This window comes from Rhipicephalus microplus, chromosome 1 (genome assembly GCF_043290135.1).
Source record: "Rhipicephalus microplus isolate Deutch F79 chromosome 1, USDA_Rmic, whole genome shotgun sequence".
NCBI classification, from domain to species: domain Eukaryota; kingdom Metazoa; phylum Arthropoda; class Arachnida; order Ixodida; family Ixodidae; genus Rhipicephalus; species Rhipicephalus microplus.
In genome coordinates, this window is record NC_134700.1 from 64,742,455 (window position 1) to 64,762,088 (window position 19,634).

A 19,634-nucleotide genomic window follows, 5' to 3' on the forward strand; every position below is an offset into this window, starting at 1 on the left:
CTGATAGCAAAACCATGAAGTTGGCACGATCTACCTTGGACACAACACGCCTGGTACGGACCCAAAACAGTACGAAGCACTGGAGTGAGTCAAACGGACAGGCACTTAGCTATGAGCTTGTAGTCACAGTTTAGAAGGGTGATGGGCCGCCAGGCTCTCAGGTTGGTGCGTCTCGTCTCAACCTTGCACAGGAGAGTGATCCGCCCCTCCCTTTGAGTTGCTGACTTGGTCCCTCACAGAGAAGCCTGTTTGCCAATGTGATAAAAGCCCCCCCCCCCCAAAACCTTCCAAAATTTGACATAAAACTCGACTGTCAAACCATCTGAACCTGGGCTACGATTACGGTTCATGGATTTAAGGGCTTCAAGCACCTCCTCTTCGACGAGAGGAGTGTCAAAAATATCAAAGTCTTTGTAAGTCTTGGTGAAAGGAAACGAGTACGGAGTGGGAGGTTGTTCGGCATAAAGGTTCTTGTAGAACTGCCTTGCCACCTCTAATATTTCGTCCTGTGTGTCCACTAAACTGCCTGTGTTTGGATTGACCAAAGAGGTTATCGCTGAGCTCTTCCTAGCTAAGTGTCTGCGAAGGACATTTCTGCTGCACCAAGCCTCCATTTGTGACTGCTCTGCGCGTGCTGTGGCCCGCAAGCGGTCCCAGCGTCGCTGGAGCAGGACTCTATTTTCTTTGCGCAGGGAAGAGCCGCGGTTACCCCCGGGCCGTCAGACAACGGCTTTAAGAGCAGGAGAACCGCGTCAGAGACCGCTTTGAGCCCGGCGCGCTCCTCCCGCGCCCGCCTCTTGCCCCAATCCCGAAAGCGCTCCGCGACTCCGGCCTTCACTGTGTCCCATTCGCTACCGCCTAAGTTCTGGTCGCCAAGGAGTGAACCGATGAGAAACCTTGCTACATCTTTTGTGGCGTCCTTATCTTTAGGGAGCCGCGGATTTAAACGCCAAGGTCTCTTGCCCCATGGCACTAAACTAGAGTCGGCAAATCTCAATGCAAGGAGGCTATGATCACTCAATGCGGAAGAACACAGCCAGCTAGAGTGCATGCTAGGAACAGGTGAGGGCGAGACATGAAAGCGATCGATCCTCGACCGGCTCCTCCTCCCCGTCCAAGTTATTCCCGACTGAAGAGCGCGAAGGGACCGCCAAGCATCGACAAGTCCCAGCTCGTTAACAAGCTCCTGCAACTCTAGGTCGCCGTTTCTATCTCTAAACTTTGGAGTTCCTCTGAGGGAAACATGATCCGCTTGTTCTAAAACACAGTCGAAATCGCCTACTAAAATGACACAGGAAGGACCAACTCGACATGAATCTAATGAGTTAAAGAAATCTTTCTGCTGCCCGTACTGCGCTGGATCATAAACATTCACGATTCTAACACCAGAGTCAAGATCCACCGACAGAACACGGCCATCCGAATCCCTGGCGTAGCGTAGCACAGAACCGGTGAATCGTGGCATAAAAATGACAGCAACTCCCCGGCAACGTGTGCCGCCATAATTCCAGTAGGATTTGGTGCCAAACGTTCTGTCGAAGTTCTTAATCTGTCCCAATCTAGACACAAAGGTTTCTTGCAAAACTAGAATGTTTATTTTGCGAGACCGAGTTAAATGGATAACCTCGGCCTGTTTCGCTGCTCTTGTGATACCTCGACAATTAAATGTAGTAACGGTGAGAGAAGAAGCCATGATGAAATATAGGAAAGAAAACACACTAGGATAGACAAGAAGCGAAAAGAAAAACACAGAAGAGAAAGGAAGCAGCTAATACTCGAAGGTTGCAGCTGCTGAAAAGCTACCCAAAATAAGCCTACGAACGAGAGTCCCCCTCGGAAGGGAGTCCTCGTTCGTGGACGAGTACCTTGTGTCAGGCATCAATGAACACCCGCAATTGCCTGGTCCACAGTTAGGGCAAGAAGAATTGTTGTTCAACTTACCCGCGGTACTGCCCGTGACAGTCGACGAGGTAGATTCGTCGTCAGACTTGTGGAGATAGGTTCGCACAAGGCTTACCTACTAAGCGCAACCGTGTTGAGATGCGACGTCCTCCACTGCCGCTGCGTGCGAAGACGCTGCGGCCGGGTTCGTCAATTTCTCCGGCATGGCGCAGAAACCACGCACGAGGCAGGAAAACAAGAACAAAGGGGTTATTAACCCAAGATGCAGCACAGTGCGACACTTACAGGCTTGCAGGCCGTATAGGGAACTCCGCAAGACCTAGCAAGTATGCTTGCCTAGGGCGCAACGACTCCCGCACAAGGGCCAAAGTCGAACGCACGAACGAGAAGCCGCCTGTTTAGCAGCGCGTCAACCCCTCGTGAAGGCCTGAGAACATCTGCCGCGACGAGCGAATCGTCAGCCGCAACATAGCTCGTAGAAGAGGAGGATGTCACGCGCGGCCCAAAGGTAAATGGCGCTGCGTTGTGACGTAGGCCCGCGCAGCGCGCCAGCATAGCGTGCCCGGTCCTGCCTGCGCGGAAAGGAGCAGACAGTTGACTCGCCCAGACCAAGAGGCGCCCTGGCAGCCATCTTGGCGGATGCCGGTGTTTATGCGCTCCCAGGCTACGCCGTCGGCGCGCGCGCGGCAGCTGGGGAACGAGGCGCCCGGTAGGAGGGCGCTCTCGATTCCCACATCCCTCCCCCCTCCTAAGACCGAGGCCGCCCTAAAGACGCCGTAATAAAAGCGTCCAATGACACTTTTATTCGAAACAACTGAGGTCCAGCTCAGTGCCGTCAACGAGATTGACGGGGTCCCCGGTGTCTTCGTTCGGTGGCGTCTCAGCAGGAACCAGGGGCCGCGGGAGGACGGCAGACACCGCAGCAGCGATGGCCGACTTGAATGAAGAGTCCGTGATGAGCGTCGCCACGACTGCCTGATCGGAGTCGGTCGACAGGGCGGGCCGAAGGCCCGGGCCAGGCGGCACCGCCGGAGTGGACAGGACCGCAGGGTGTTACGACCGTTATAATTATGGAAGTTTTTTGGCCTTTGTGAACGGCACAAAAATATTTTGACGCATTCCAAGCAAGGGTGTGCCGTCAAGACAGGTTACTTTCCTCTCGGCAAAACCTGCACGAGGGGTTCGGGACGCGAATTTGGAATTGCTGGCCCTACATCGCACGAAAGAGGGAAAAGAAAGAGTGCGAGGAGAACGCCAGCGCCAGCGTCAGGTTTGCTCGCGTGCTATTGGTTCCTCTCTGTAGGTGACGTGCACGCCTGTAGGTGACGTGCAGGTGACGCATGCACGAGCCCGCAATGAAATGTGCGGAGTTTTTCTTGCTGTTCCATCGAACGGAAGCACCCACAACCTGCCACCACACTCTTCCTTCACCTTTCCTTTCTGCCTTTCTGCATCCTCTTTTCCCTCTCCCTGTAAGCTAAACCGTGCTACCCGGAAGAGTTCCAGAAGAATGACTGTTTTTTTTTATTCAATCAATCACTACATCATACGCGCCACTTCTGGCGTGGTTGACGCTCAGGTGCGAATTAAAGTTCGAAATTACCATCTTACGTTCGGTCACGTGCATCGCGCTTCTGTCACACACCATACCAGTTCCAACTGCCCTTGCAGAAACGCGATTCCGACTGCCACGGGAGACACTCAGACGCTCACGTCTGAATTAGACGCCAGCACATCAAACGTGAAGCGTGTTTTGCAGTCACGCGCACATTTACGTGCGGAAAAGACGCCAGTTTGGCCGGCCCATCTGACGTGAAGTGCCTCCTCGTCCACCTCTGCACAGACGGATGTGCATAAGTGGCTCGCCAGCTAAAGCAAGCCAACTAATACGATGATACACGTCGTATTAGTTGCCTTGCTGCTGTCTGTGCTGAAGGTGTTGCGGAGGCACTTCACGTTGACAGTCGGAACCTCTTAGCTCATTGAAACCATTAGTTGAGTGTTCAGCGCGGTGTCGTCTCTTCCTCTGTCCTTTTCTATATTTTTGCACTGTTTTTACATCCCAAGCATGAACCGCCAACTAGCCCAGCTTTCACTATTATTGAAACCATTACCGTGCTATCACCATCTTACCGAAACCTGCTCGCTCGCGCCCTCGCCGCACGGTAGCAATCCATCCAAGGCACCGAATGGGCGAGAGTGCTTCCGCACAATGGAACAGCCGTAAAAACACTTCTCTATGTTTCCGTCACTCTGCTACAACGACAGTGACTGTCAGCGTGTCTTCGAGAGATCGGCGGCTGAGAGAAAATTCGCCCCATGTATTTTCTTCAAACGACCACGAAGCAGGCAATTTTTGGGGAGTTAACAATGCCCTTTCCAAGGCTTCTCTGTTGTCTGAATAGGCAGCTCGAGCACCCAACAAAAGTCTTTTCTTCGCTCCCCTATTGTGTATCCCCAACTCCGTCCCTCGTTATGACGAATTATGGCGGGGGTTGCGCCACTTAGTCGGAGAGGAGTGGGGAGCATGGCTGAAAATGACGTGCAGGTGTGCAAGTTTAGTCAGTGTGGCTGCGGAACGCGCGCGTCACCAGCACGTCACCTCCAGAGGCGAACCAATAGCGCGTGAGCAATCCTGAAGCTGGCGTCCTCCTCGCACTCTTTCTCTTCTCTCTTTCGTGCGATGCGGGGCCAGCAATTCCAAATACGCGTTCGGGACTAGTTCGCGCAAAGAAAACGCCTGAGCCAAGAGAGGTCATTGTGAGCTCGACTCAAGAAAGGCCATTCTGTTTGCTGGAAGCAAGGCTTTCGAGGCAGACAAGGAGGCAGCTGGGCTATTTTTGAGGTCACTTAGGATCTGGAAATCTCGGAACCAGCATGGTATTTACAGTTCAAGCTGAAGGTAAAGCCAAACTGGTTGTAGCTGCATCTTGCGAGGAGAGGCGGACCCTTGGATATTTGCAGCTAAGCCCCTGCTTCTAGCAAACAACCAGGAATGAAATGTGGGGGTGAAGAAAGGGATAATGCACTATGTGCTGGAGCCCTTGCCAGAGCCCACCTCGGTGACGAGGGATTAGTTGACTATTCCTTCCCCCCTTTTCTCCATAGGGTTGGCTGAATGGGGTGGCATATTTTGACGATATGCTGGCCCACCACTACATTGTCCTACCCAAACAGTCAGGCAAATTTGACACGTGTACCGGCAGCCGATTTTTCGAACCTCACCCAGCTGCTGGAAGAATCTTGGAAGCCAATGTCATCGGACGCGCGCGAAACTTTGTGACGTGTGTTTGACACGTGTACTGGCAGCCGGTTTTTCGAACCTCACCCAGCTGCCAGAAGAATCTTGGAAACCAAAATCATCAGACGTGCGCGAAACTTGGTGACGTGTGCGAAAACGTCGGTGGAGTGGTTTGGCGACCATATTTAGGCATCGTGTGGACTGTGCCCTCTCCGCATGCATTGTGTGGTGTCTTTCCTCTCCTTCATGGGTGGAGCACCTAGACCATGGAGCGCCCTATTGGTGGAAGCCGCGGACAATGTGCCCAGGGTTGGCAACGAGGCGCTATATAAGCCGAAGACTTTCGTGTATTTGAAGTTCTACAGTTCAACAGCTCTTCTGTACAGTTTTTTACTTCTCGTTCTCCTTTCGAATTCTCAATTACTAACCATGTAAATAAGTTGTCGCTTTTACGAGCACATCATCTGACTTGTTCGATGAATGGTCCTAGGACGGAGGCCCGCTACCAAACTTAGACCCGTGGGACTCGGAGTCGCAACAACTGGATGGCACTGGTGGGATAGCGACAACCCAGGTTGCAATCACTGGATTCAGCGGTGGGATGGCGTCAACCCAGGTCGCAACCACTGGATTCAGCGGAGAGTTGGTGTCAACCCAGGTAGCAACGACTCGATGACAGCCATCAGATGCTACGACACCCATCGACTTGGAGAGGTGATTGGACGACAACGGTCGGATTATCTGAGCTCATCGACTTGAGAGGCAGCCGAACGACAGTTCTGGGATGACACGAGGTCATCGACTGTGAGAGGCAACCGGAAGGCACTGCTGAGATGCACGACGCTGGAGGTTCAACTGCGAGCCGGGTGAGTGCCGACTTTCTCTGTTAAACTTTACCAGGCATTTACTAATGTGTGAGTAGAAGCTAGTAGGGAGCATAGCTTATTTGGTCATTGTGTAACTGGCGTCAGGCAGATTGTCAGATAGCTTGTTTAAGCTATAGTCTGTGGGTGACGGCAAGGTTAACGGTGACAGGGCTGTTTTAGTCATATGGTTAACAGATAACTTGCGTCGGGCAGATAATTGTGAGGTAGCTTGTTTAAGCTATAATCTGTGGGTGACGGCAAGGTTAACAGTGACGGAACAGGATTCCGTGTAAGAGCTTAAGGAAGCTTTTGCAGACTAAGTTAACAGGTAACTTGAGGCAAGGCAGAAAACTAGGGCTGTCGTTGTTGTCAGGGTTAATTAGCTGCAAGACAGTAATCATTAGTGGAACAGAGAACGGTACCGGAAGCGGTCATGAATCTGAAAGCCCTGCAAAAACCTATGTTGCTAACAATCGCAAGGGAGATGAACTTAGATGTGTCAGACTCCCCAACAAAAACAGGACTGATCGAGCGGATCGTCGGGACAGGGTTGGACGATGAGGAACTCTCAGGCTATGTCATGGACATTGAGGAAGAAAAGGAAGAAGCCCAGAGAAAAAGAGGCAGAAGCCGAAAGGATACGTACACATGAAGCTACGATGCAGGCCACTTCTGAGAGGATAGAAAGGTCGAATAATCGCATTCGGGAACTGCATCAGGATCGTCATCCGTCGTGTATATGTGAAGTATGTGTAGAGCCCGATAGGTGCGGTGAAGTGGCGAGTACGATGCAGTGAGAAGTCACTGAGGAAGCCGCTGTTTGCGAGGTACCGCCCGAGAAAGGTACGCGTCTCTGTTAGTGTGACATGCAAAGTGATCCTTCAGCGGAGAGAAAAGAGCTACAGGTTGTTGTTAGTGAAATTGCGCCTAGGGAAGGTACGCGACTCTCCGGTGGTGCAAAGGTAGTGTATGTAGAGAGCGGGATGGTGGCTGGTATGCAAACTGTAGCAAGTCCAAAAGGTGTTCCATGTGAGACCGAGACTGGTTCCAGTCGCCCTGGTGGCGTCATTGAACAGAAGGGTGAGCTGGAGACCACGCGCGAGCCTCAGCAAGGGAATGACCTTTCGGATGTTGAAAGAGAGGACAACGAAGGTAGTCCTAAATGTAGCGAAGACATAACGCTACTGAAACCCGAGAGTACCGCTAGCGAGGGCGAGCTACTGTTGAAAGTATTTCCTACAGATAGCGTGGGAAATGTTTCAGAGGGGGAGAAGGTACATTGCGAGGCTGTCGTAGGTATACGAACAGGCACAAGTTCTGTGAAGGATCGTTTCGGGAAAATGTCTAATCCCAGCAGCATGAACAGAGATTGTTTGTTGTTAGAGACATGCCTCGTGCAGCGGCACGTAAACGACCAGCCGGACGGTAAAAACTACCCGGAAATCAAGCAGGACGCTAATTTCTAAGAGTTGTGATCTGTGGTGAGCCCAGAGTCTGGAAAGTCTGGTTTTGTGAGGGGTAGCGCAGATAAATTAGCCCGTCAGAGCAATGGAGAGGGGAAACCGAAGGGCACAGGCTGCAGAAAGGGTGGTGCACAGGCACACCTCAACTGTGGGGTTGCCAATGACGCAACCAGGAAAGTTTGTAACAATCAAAGAAAGGTTGTACGTAAGCGTCACCGCAAAAGAAGGAAGCGGGGACGTGCGGCACCACAAAAGGTGGAGGCAGAGGGCACGCCGCAGCGAAAACGGAAAGGTTGGCCAACGGGTAATTCAATAAAAAGTCCTTTGACGCGTAGGGTCAGGCGAAAATCGGTGAGAGAGAAGTAGCGGAAAGGGACGTGCGTCCCCAAGAAAGAAGGCACAGTTGAAAGGAACAGGTTTGCATTAACAACTACGTCGACAGGTTTCTAATCGAAAGGCTGCTGGTCCTAAATTCAGGGTGGAACCAAACACCAAAGGACAATGGCGAATCTTTCCCCCGCATTTCAGGTTTCTTCAGTGTCCCGAAGAAAGCCGGCCAGATTCAGGAATGAGGCGAGATAGCAAAGTTGGGCTAGGAGCTCGCGCTCATTGTGGCCTTGGCGATGGCGAAAGCGGCAAAGAACACGAGCGCCACGTGCAAGGCTAAAAGCATGAAGGTCGGCTGCAAGCTTTTCGCAAAATGCAACCCAGAGTTTCCGGAAAGGAGCTTTTTTTTCTCAACATTTTTTCAGCTTTGATAAGAAAACAAAGATTGGTTCGAAGGGTACATGCTAAGTGTGGATTGTGTTACATTTGCAATCAAATGCGCGTTTAGATTTTTTTTAGATGGTACGGAAGCGTATCTTTGGTCGTAAAATGTTACAGCACTGTGTAAGTGCGAATAGAGCTAACGCACCTAAAGGAACCCAGCGCGTTCTTTATCCAAGGGGCTGGCTTTATAATGTATCATTAACCAAACAAGACTAGTACGCAAGGTTTAGTTCTGTGGCTTTGGCTTTGATAGAATGCTTAAGTATCGTGTGATAGTTTAGGCGGAGCGTTAGGCATTATCGAAAGTCGAGGTAGGAACGACAAAATTTTGATAGTTGTGAGATGCAGCCGAATCTAGTGTGAAAAATTTGAGTCTGTCAGGGTGTGTCCTACTAGAGGCGTGAAGAAACGGTCACGTTTGAGCTTGGGTTATAGCGTGCGCAGAGAGCTGGCATGATGGCTTAAGTTTTTCTTCGTGTGTAAACGGAACTCATGCGAGAATTCTTCGTTTTGAGCTTTCGTTGTTTTACTAGTGTCCTGTTTAGGTGGTGGAAAAGCCTAGTGAAGGCGGCTCGAAAACTAGCTTCCTAGATTACCAAGTAAGTTATTTAAAGGTGGAGCATTGTCCTCTCTCGGAGCTACTGCCTTTGTTCTCTAAGAATGGCCGCCATCTGCGTTGAAGCCTCGTTTTGCAACAGTATACATTTGACATACGTTTCAAAAGGAGGGATACCCCATGGCAACGCTGAGTGTTTAAGTCACTGTCCCTGACGCAGAGGTACCCTTAAGCAGAGGTACCCTTAAGCTACTCGGAACGCTTGGCCGAGGGGACTCGGGGTCTCCCTTTAAAGCACCAGGCTGCGAGCGCACCGCTTCCAACAGATCGTTTAGCGGCTGCGCCGCAGTTGCGTGCAGCGGTGACTGCTCCGACGCGGGCGCGGCCAACGTTGGCGCGGCCGTACTTAGGGTACGCACACACTAGCGGGAAGCGTGCCGCCGCGGCATGACGCGCGTCTTCGCCGCCGAGCGGTGAAAAGCGGCACGCTGGCCACATCTGCGGTAGTCAAGTGACAACAGTCTCGAGCGGTCTCGCAGCGGCTCGTGAGATTTCGCGCGCTTTTTCGTCGTCTGTTCTGAGCTCTCCGACTTTACGGTGCAATCGTGCGAACAATGGCCGGCGACGACGATCTCCTCGCAACGCTCAACGTTACCATGATGGCGTGTCTGCTGTTGCTTCAGCGTCGCCGCTCTCGAAATGCGCCGCGAAGATATTGGGTGCATCCGCTTTGGAGGTACAGAGATACTGAAGGACAGGCCCACACACTGCTTCCCCGTCTGCGAGCAAGGGATGAAGTCTATTTCCGAGAGTAAGTAATTTATATCATTCAGTGTTTAGTGCTGTTAAAATCAGTTGACGGCAAATTTTCAGGTGCCAAGAAGGGGCAATCAAAACGAGGTTTCGTGCCTCCAACTTCGTCAATATAGGCATAATAAATTTCTACATGAATGCAAATCTTTTCAAGGATTGTACAGGTCGCGCATGACATCGCATGGCATTCATGGTCGTGTGCACGAGGGGAAGGGAGTGCGCGGAAAGTCTGCCTCTTTATTTAACTGCGTTATGGCCACTCAGGTTTGTGATGATAATGGTCGACAGCCAAAAGTCCGTGAATGAGAGGGCGGTCCCTTGGCTGTTTACTTCCCGTCTTTACTTCAGGAAGACTATGGGCCGAATAGTCTAACGAGGTCCCCCTAGGTAACTGTACGCCTATGCGCACATTCACTTTTCAATGGCCACTGTTGATTACGCGAGTATTGCGTATGGTCAAACATACATAAAAAATAGTACTTGAAAACTCGGAATACTGATTCAGAAGCACTACTTCATGTCTTACTGATGCGATGAATTAGGAACAAATTAATTCATTTAAATACATACAATACAATAAGTTCAAGAGACAATGATTTATTAAGAATTTAACATGTTCTTGTGTGAGAGCTGTTAAGTCCACACTGGCGATTTTTGTGTGCACAATGACAATATTCGAATTGAACAGGGCATTCATCCTAACACTGCCAAATACAGCCCATTTGATGTTCAAAAAAATACGTTCGGTGAGCATGAGGAACGTAGCCTAGCAATCTCTGTGAAAATTGACAAAACAATAGGGAACCGCCACTATTTCCCAATTTAATCTTGTGCCTCCCATCACTGAAAATAAGTGCATACACTGGTGAAGTATGCACAGTGTTAACAGATGCTGCTGAAGTGAAGTTGTATTAGGGGACATTGAATGACTGAACGTACACTGGGGTCCTAGAGTGCTGAGGCTTAAGAACTTCTGTAGCTTATTTAGGAACAGGTCTCTAGTTCTTGTCCAAGACCCACTGTAACTTTGCACATGCCCTTTCAGGCACTGGTCATTCAGGAACAGTGGCTATTCTTTTCTACATATTGCTACGATACTGAGGATGCGCGTGGAAGAAGAGGAGAACGAGGTTGGCACGAGCGGTGATCGGCCAGATCCCTGGACTCTCGCATTGATCATCTCCTGTAAATAAAGGCATCCATCGCACCGTAACAAGATTGGTGGAAGGTGCGGGGTACAGCGGAGCGATCCAAGGCCAACGATCACGGAAGCGCTACCTCAAGAACTACGCCGAAGCCGCCGACTGGCTGGTCTACCACCGCTCTCTATGGATCCGATTGCTGACGGCGACACCACGCACTCTTCGTCTGGCGCTGCGTGGCCCCGGCACATGGTACCACGAAGCTTCTCAGGGAGGGTCGGAGAAGACGTCGACGAATGGCTGAAACACTTCAACCGTGTGAGTAAATACAACTGTTGGGATGCGGCCTCCCGGTTGTCCAACGTCGGATTGTTTCTTCAAGGGACTGCGTTGGTGTGGTTTGAAAAGCACGAAGAAACAATAATGACCTGGGAAGCGTTTGAGAAAGAAATAGCGAGCTGCTTCGGAGACCCATTGATGAAGAAGAAGCGCGCTGAGCAAACTTTGATGCAGCATGCTCAAGTCCCCGGTGAAACATGCACAACGTACATTGAAGAGATCCTGAAATTGTGCAAGTCTGTAGACCCACGCATGAAAGAAGATGACAAGGTAGGGCATCTTCTCAAAGGGGTTGCTGAGGATGTCTACAATTTCCTCATCGGCAAGGACACCTTGGCGTCTGTAGCGGACGTAATACAACACTGCCGCACGTTTGAGACAGTGAAGGCTAGGCGCATCACTCCCAAATTTGGTAGACTTGCCAACATCACCACCGTTGCAAGTGTCGACGTCCCTGCAACATCCCCCTGTGATCTTGCCTCAATGATCAGGCAAATCGTACGCGAAGAACTTGGACGACGTGATGCTGTCAACCCGCCGAGAGCACCTGCTATCAACACCTCCCCGCCATACGACGCAATGTGTGCTGCCGTTGATGCCACGCTATATGATGTGCCCCAATCAAGAGCACCAGCGCCCCCAACCGACAACTTACATCATCGCCGTGGTTTCCAGAACGCCTCCCGCCAACCGCCTACAATGGTGTCTTCGTGGGACGATCATGGGCACATGGCGCCTCGTGGAAGGTTTGGCGACGTGCGTGAGGCCCCTGTGTGCTATAACTGCGGTTTTCGTGGACATGTGGCTCGATTCTGTGGTCAAAGGCGTCGCCCCCAGCAACGCTACTACGAGGAACCATCACCTTCTTCTCGACAAAACCGCTGGCGCGGTGGTATGCGTTCAATGCGGGACGCGTACGTTGGGGACGGCTTCCAGCAAACGACCCACAGTGATACACATGTAGGACGCAATTTCCATCGGAATTTACGCAACGACTCGCCTTCCTCCGTGCGAAGCTTGACGCCCCCCACAACACGCCGGTTCCGTTCCCCATCTCCTGGTCGACGCGTCACCTCCCCGCCTCCGGGAAACTAGGTGGTGCGGCCAATGGAGGTGAGGTCGCCGAACATTTGTCACTACATCCGCCTATGCCTCCACCCGTTTTTATGACTCAAAATAGGGTCCCCGTGCTTATTGATGGACTTCCTACGATGGCGTTGATAGATACTGGAGCAGCTGTTTCAGTGATGAGTCTTAACTTCAAATTGCGGCTAGGACATAAAGTGATGTTTCGCTGGGACAGTTGTGCATCATTTCGTGCAGTGAGCGGGGAGACATTGTGCCCGATCGGTGTGTGTGTTGTTAGTGTCACTTTGGGTGACAAGGTCTTCGAGGCTGAATTCGCCGTCCTGACCAGCTCCACCCATGACATCATCTTGGGCATCGATTTTCTACGCGAGTGTGGGGCTACTGTATATTGCGGTGCTGGCGAGATTATGCTATCGGCATTTACTGACGATCCTAGGTGCTGTCAAGGATCTATCACCGTCATTGAGGATGTTGTCTTGCCGCCCAACTCGATGAAGACCGTACGCGTTGACGCCTCTGCCTCGGACGCCGGAAAGTTTGATGTTCTTGTGGAGCCCATTCCTCTTAATTGCGCCAAGAAAAATGTGCTCATTCCACATTGTGTTCTGTCGATCAGTGATAGGCGATCGGCCTTATGGGTGTCGAACTATTCAAATGAACCTGTTATGCTACCCGGCGGAATGCGACTCGCCCGCTTCGAACAAAATGCGACCAGTTTCATTGCATCTTTAAGTGACGAGAGAGTAGATCCTATTTGTGCAACGTACCATACAGAAGCCAACTTTCTGAGTATGGTAAACAAGTCGCTATCATCAGAAAAACGTCAAGCTTTGGTCGAAGTCCTTGCGAAGCACGCTACTATATTTGACTTTGCGCAGAAAGAAGAGCAAATAAGTGTACTCGAGTGGCGTACTCGCCATGGGATTGACACAGGATCCGCTCACCCTATCCGGCAGAAACCATACCGTGTCTCATCTGCGGAGCGCAAGGTCATTACTCAACAGGTAGAAGAGATGTTAAAGAAAAGGGTTATTCAAGAGTCGTGTAGTCCTTGGGCTGCCCCTGTGATTCTTGTCCGAAAGAAGGATGGTACATGGCGATTCTGCGTGGATTACAGACGGCTCAACTCTGTTACTAAAAAGGATGTCTACCCGCTTCCCAGGATTGATGATGTCATCGATTGTTTACATTCGGCATCGTACTTCTCATCCGTGGATTTGAGATCTGGTTATTGGCAAATACCCATGCACCCGAATGACAAAGAGAAAACGGCCTTCATAACCCCAGATGGTCTATTTGAATTCAATGTAATGCCGTTTGGCCTATGCAACGCTCCAGCCACGTTTGAGCGCTTCATGGACTCTGTGTTACGTGGACTAAAGTGGGAAGTTTGTCTTTGCTACCTGGATGACATTATAATATTTGGCCGTACATTCGATGAACACAACCATCGTCTAGACATTGTTCTCACCTGCCTTGAGAGAGCTAAGCTCACCCTGAACTCTAAGAAGTGTCACTTTGGCAGCCGTGAGACTCTCGTTCTCGGTCACCTGGTGGACAAGCATGGCGTTCGACCCGACCCCCAGAAAGTCGCAGCAGTCAGCAGCTTCAAACAACCTCAGTCGGTACGAGAGTTGCGAAGCTTTTTGGGCCTATGCTCGTACTTCCGTCGCTTCGTGCCCAGGTTCGCCGACCTCGCTTACCCTTTGACGTCCCTACTCAACAAGAACGCACCTTTTCGGTGGTCAGCGGAATGCCGTCTTTTTCGCAACTCAAGTTTGCTCTTACGTCAGGGCCCGTACTTCGCCACTATGACCCATCTGCTGCCACAGAAGTTCATACCGACGCCAGTGGTGTAGGTATTGGCGCCGTCTTGGTACAACGCCATGGCGCTGCTGAACACGTCGTTGCCTATGCCAGTCGCTGTTTAAGTAAGCCGGAGCGAAACTATACTGTCACAGAGCAGGAATGTCTCGCGGTCATATTCGCCGTGCACAAGTTTCGCCCTTATATCTACGGACGCCGATTCTCGATTGTCACGAACCACCATTCTTTATGTTGGCTCACTGGACTACGGGACCCATCTGGTCGTCTTGCTCGTTGGGCATTACGATTGCAAGAACACGACTTTGAAGTCTGCTACAAGAGCGGTCGTCGTCATGCCGACGCTGATTGCCTTTCACGACTTCCCCTTCCGACAACCGAGTGTGAAGCTGACAACTTTGATGAATATTTGGCTGTAGTGGATACTCCGTTCCCCGACCTAACAACTTTTCGAGCAGAGCAACGCAATGACAACAGTCTCACTTCTTTCTTTATTTCCGGAACGAACGGTCAACGTGGTTTCGTCGTAAAGGATGGCGTTCTTTACAAAAAGAATTATTCCGGCGTAGGCCCTCGCCTACTTCTAGTTGTGCCTACAAGTCTTCGACAACACGTACTTCGAGCAATGCATGACGACCCAACATCTGGCCATATGGGTTTTTCTAGGACATTTTATCGCACGCAAGAACGCTTCTTCTGGCCAAAGATGCGTAAAAGTGTGACTGCATACGTTGCGAGCTGTGAGCAATGTCAACGCCACAACCCAGGCAGCACAGAAGGTTGGCCCAATATTGGGGATAGATCGGCATTGCCTGGCCCATGAACGGCCCAGTTTTCCCAACGTACCGCCAAGATTGGCTATGCCAGCCAAATAGAACGGCGACGTTGGACCAGCGTTGACAACGTACCCCCAATATTGGTTCTGCCAGCCGAATAGAACGGCTATGTTGGACCAGCATTAACAACATTCCGCCAATGATGGCTGTGCCAGTCTATTAGATTGGTTATATTGGGCCAGCTTTCAGAACTTTCCGCCCATATAGGCTGTGCCGGCCTATTAGAACGGACACATCGGGCCAGGTTGTACAAGTAGCAGCCAATATGGGCGGAGCCATCCAATAAGACCGGCATTATTGGCCCGCCGTTTGAACGTTATTGCCGGCGTCAGCTGAAAAGTCAACATCACGATGTCATAATATTAGAATATGAGCCAATTTCTGCGTGTGCTGCTTTTTGGTGCTGCTCTGGCCCCAATTCACGCGCCGATTTTTCAAGTTAGAGAGAGAGTAATATATGTGCCGGGCACAATATTAGAACTATCTTTTCGTCATTAAACCATGCCCCGGCCGACGCGGCGGTCTAGTGGCTAAGGTACTCGGCTGCTGACCCGCAGGTCGCGGGTTCGAATCCCGGCTGCGGCGGCTGCATTTCCGATGGAGGCGGAAATGTTGTAGGCCCGTGTGCTCAGATTTGGGTGCACGTTAAAGAACCCCAGGTGGTCGAAATTTCCGGAGTCTACCACTACGGCGTCTCTCATAATCATATGGTGGTTTTGGGACGTTAAACCCCACATATCAATCAATCAATCAATCATTAAACCATGCACAGCTCGTTGAAATGCATAATCGTTGGTTGAAGTTGTGCAAGGTAGACTTTTTAAGTGAGAAAAAATTACCGATCAAGTTTCTCTGTCAGACGTGACGTCCGATGCGGTGCTATCCGTACGTATGACGAAGCTGCTGCGGATACCGCTGTCTTACGCGTGCATGTAGACGTCGAATATCTGACGCAAATCTTATCGTATCATGTGTCGGGCTAGCTATCTACGCGACCTATTCGAATCTGTTTTGCGTTCACAGCACAGTACGGTTAACGGCACTTGCTGCTGCTTGACGTATGGGAAGAGCGGGGGTCGTCAGTTGCGTTATGGTGACTGAATCATACAACATATCCAGTTGCCGTGATCTAAGACACAGACGCGCGTGCGCACGCACGCACGCGCTATATTCATGCAACGACCACACGAATTCCCAACAACATCGCAGCGAACGGTTGGTAAGGTGTTGCGGAGTGTGTGGGCGTCGTAGGGCACCCTGTCGGTGCCCAGCTCGTTGCGAACGCGAATTTCGGCGTGGAACGCATCTTTTTTATGTACTTTTTTTACGTGTGCCCAAAATGGTAGGCTGCGCGATACGAGCAGTACGACACACAAAAAAAGAAGAAACGTGAATCCATAGGGCAAATCGTTAATAAAAAAAAAAAAATACGCATGCACGCTCACGCCACTGCAGTGGCGTGAGCGTGCATGTTTTTTTGTTATTAACGAAGCACATGTACTTCCATAAAACATGACAGCCAAGAATGATGAAGTATTCATTTACATACAAATTACTATGAGTTGCTGAAACTCACGCAAAAAAACATAATTTTCTTCCTTGGATATTGATCGAGTGCCTTGGAATTATGCTATGTGAATTTGACACATCAACAGTGCATTATGATTCCCACCATAAGGGGCCACAATCTTGGCAAGTAATAGAAGTACTCTTCCCACCTGATGTGCACCTAACGTAAAGAGGCCTTGTTTCTCAAGTTAGCAATATAGATTATATATATATATATATATATATATATAACCACTGGAAAAATATACCAGGTGTGACCAGAAAAAGGTGCACCTGCAGTTTTAAAGTTTAAAAGAAGCAATGACATGCCAACCATCCAAAATAGAACGCCCGAGAAAGGAGCATCAATCAGTATTACAGCAGCTAAAAGCCTTCTAACAGCTGAAGGTAGTCATGCTGCTCTTCCATTCAAGTATAGTGTACACTGAGAAAAGATACTGAAGATACACCATCAGCAAATGACAAAAGCAATACAGACAGAGCTTTCTCTTATAATACAAAAAGTCTTTAGCTGAGGAGGCAAATAAGTCATTGGCACACAATAAGTGCACAAAAAAAAAAGCTGTCACACGAGGCTGTCAGCGCTTAGACAACACAGGCAAAAATACAGTAGACTGAAGAAGGGAAAACCCATAGCAAAAGTTACCATACTCCTGAGTTCTTGCTTTGCGTGCAAATGAAGCTAGCGTGAAGTTGAACACTAGATTAAAGCACCACAATCAAAATCTGGAAGTCAATGCTTTAGGAATAATACAAAGTACTGAAGAAGCATGCAAAGAGCATTCCTGTGAAGGCAAATATAAAAAAAGACTGAAAGCTCTGTGGCCCTGAACAAGACAACACCACAACCAATCGAAGAGCCGTTCGGACACACCAGCAGTTCTGGCCAACACTAAAAAGTTACAAAAACATACCTTTAATGCCTTTTTTACAAGAGAACTTCAAAAGAAATGTGCATACACCAATGCCAGAAGTATCGATGGAAGCTATTACTCATATTCAGCTCTTCATTGAAACACTGACAGAAGATACTTGTACCTGGATGCTTAATTACTTTGGTACAACTCAAGAGCGTCGACGCCAAGTGGCAAAAAAATTATGATGGAAGACTACAATGTGATCAAATGCACACGTCAACCACCAACCAAGGTCCTATGCTAGAGTGAATATCGCAAAAAGTCTTGAACGCCTAATGTCACTGGCTCATTCTCAGCGTTCTCAATCAAAATCTTGACCTCCCACACAGCATATTATTTCAACAACCTGCCACCTCTCACCATGTCATGAAACAAGCTCGAGTATACACAAACCCTCCTCACCGTTAGGTAGTTAGATAGCTCCACTAGTGCTTCATTCTCGGAACACATAGACCAGGGCCGTAACTAGACGGGTAGTGAGGAGGTTCTGAGCCCCTGAAGTATTTTCATGCTCTGACTTTTCGTCAACAATAGCTTAATCTGGGCAAGTTGGTTCATCGTGGTTGTGTTCTAGTAACAGTGAGAGAATTTCAGGAAGAGACAAAAAGGACAGGAAAGAGCGCTGACTGCCAACTAAATTTTATTGAAGGTACTACGCCCACTTTTTTACAGAGTACAAGAACAGTGCTCATGCACAACGACACATGTGAGACCATGATAATATAATCTTAACTGAGAAAATAATACTCTCTCTCCAAATGGATGAGTGAAGGTATACTGATGCACTGATCCATGGCCTTCCTGACAAGAAAATGCTTTCACAGTCTCTCTTTCATTTCTTGTTCTTGCTTTTTTCAAAAACAGTGTTTTATGAAACATAGAACTGCACTTACATTCTTTACAGTGTATGGCCATGCGACTACCATAGCCATTCTTAACATTTTAAGCATGCTGTCTTGCTCAAACATTGGGGCATTGCCCAGTTTTTCTTATGTTTACGTTTCCACGTGTCAATAGTATCTCATACACAACATTATATTGGCATTCAGTATACCTATTCTCGTGACGAATGATGAAATAATGGCTATTCCTGTTGCTTTTTAGTACACACACTTTTGAAAACTTGCAAGGGATGGCAAATAACAAGATAAAATCATATCGGCTCGCTATTTTCTTTATATTGTGAAACACCTTATGTACGTACGGTATAGCATGCAAAGTTCTTTGGTCATTCTGTTTTTATTTTGGTCCTGTTTTGTTTAACTTGACTTTTTGCAGGAGGGTTTAGCACACGGGTGTGATGGTGCTGTTGGGATATCCAGCATCCTTTAGTCTTTTAATCTGGTTTTTAAGGCTTACCTCATCCTTGTGCTCACATGACTTCTGAAGGGTGGCCTCAATGCACGTGGTGGCAATTCCTCTGTGTAAATTGTGTAAATGTGTAATTATGTGTTATGATGTACTAAAAAAGATGTCCCAAGAATCAGAATAAGTGACAGTAGTCAAAGTTTTTGTCACTGCCTTTATACAAATACCAGTTTATTTGTTGCCCCCTGCAGTATTTTAGGGCCTCTTATATAGATAGGATGTTTTCTCACTTTTATTACATTTTTGTATTGATGATGCCATATGCTCAGGAGTTAGAATGTCGTTATGTTCTTTCTGATAGCTTCTAGCTTCTGAGCAAAGATAATGTTTCAGAAAAATGAAAAAAGGCTAGCATAATATTAAGACATGGGAAGAAAGCAGAGTTTATCAAAAATGAATGCATTCGTTGGGAATGAGAAAAAAAGATGGATGACAGGTCAGTAATGTCAATTAATTTATATTAGGACACATGAAATGTAGCAGAGGGTGGCAGGTGATTAGTTCCAATGAGATCGAGAAATTATCAGCCATAATATGAAATTGGCTCATACAGGACAGGGAACATTGATTGGGCTTCCACCCTACAGTGGACATAATATAGGCTTAACGCTAACAATGAGCAAAGCCTGTGAAATTAATGCTCCATGAAATGAGCAGTACTGCACAGATTGCTGTGCTAGACTTCCCATTTTGCATGTTTTTACCAGCTTATCCTGCTCGCTGTTCAGACACAAAGATTCACCAGAAAGACAATGTTATACTGGGTGAGGATAATGCCAGTGAATCCAGTGTTTTATCTACACCTTTCCTTGCTTAAGTCCTCCTCCAAACTATACGATTTTTCTTGGAAATGTTCTGCTTACAGCACACCAACCGATCAAGTGAAACAACTTTATTGGGGTCCTGCAGGACGCGCCCTAGTATGCAATCACCATTTC

General features: G+C 48.9%; 1 protein-coding gene across 1 annotated transcript in view; it reads left to right on the plus strand.

Annotated features, from left to right (window-relative positions):
* Positions 1-9,334: 9,334 nt before the first annotated feature.
* LOC119178727 (uncharacterized) overlaps positions 9,335-19,634 on the plus strand; it is a 38,257-nt gene continuing 27,957 nt past the window's right edge. Inside the window, exon 1 of the mRNA XM_037429963.2 lies at positions 9,335-9,610. Coding sequence (XP_037285860.2) covers positions 9,414-9,610 — 197 coding nt within the window. The 5' untranslated portion in view covers positions 9,335-9,413. The remainder of the gene's footprint in view (positions 9,611-19,634) is intronic.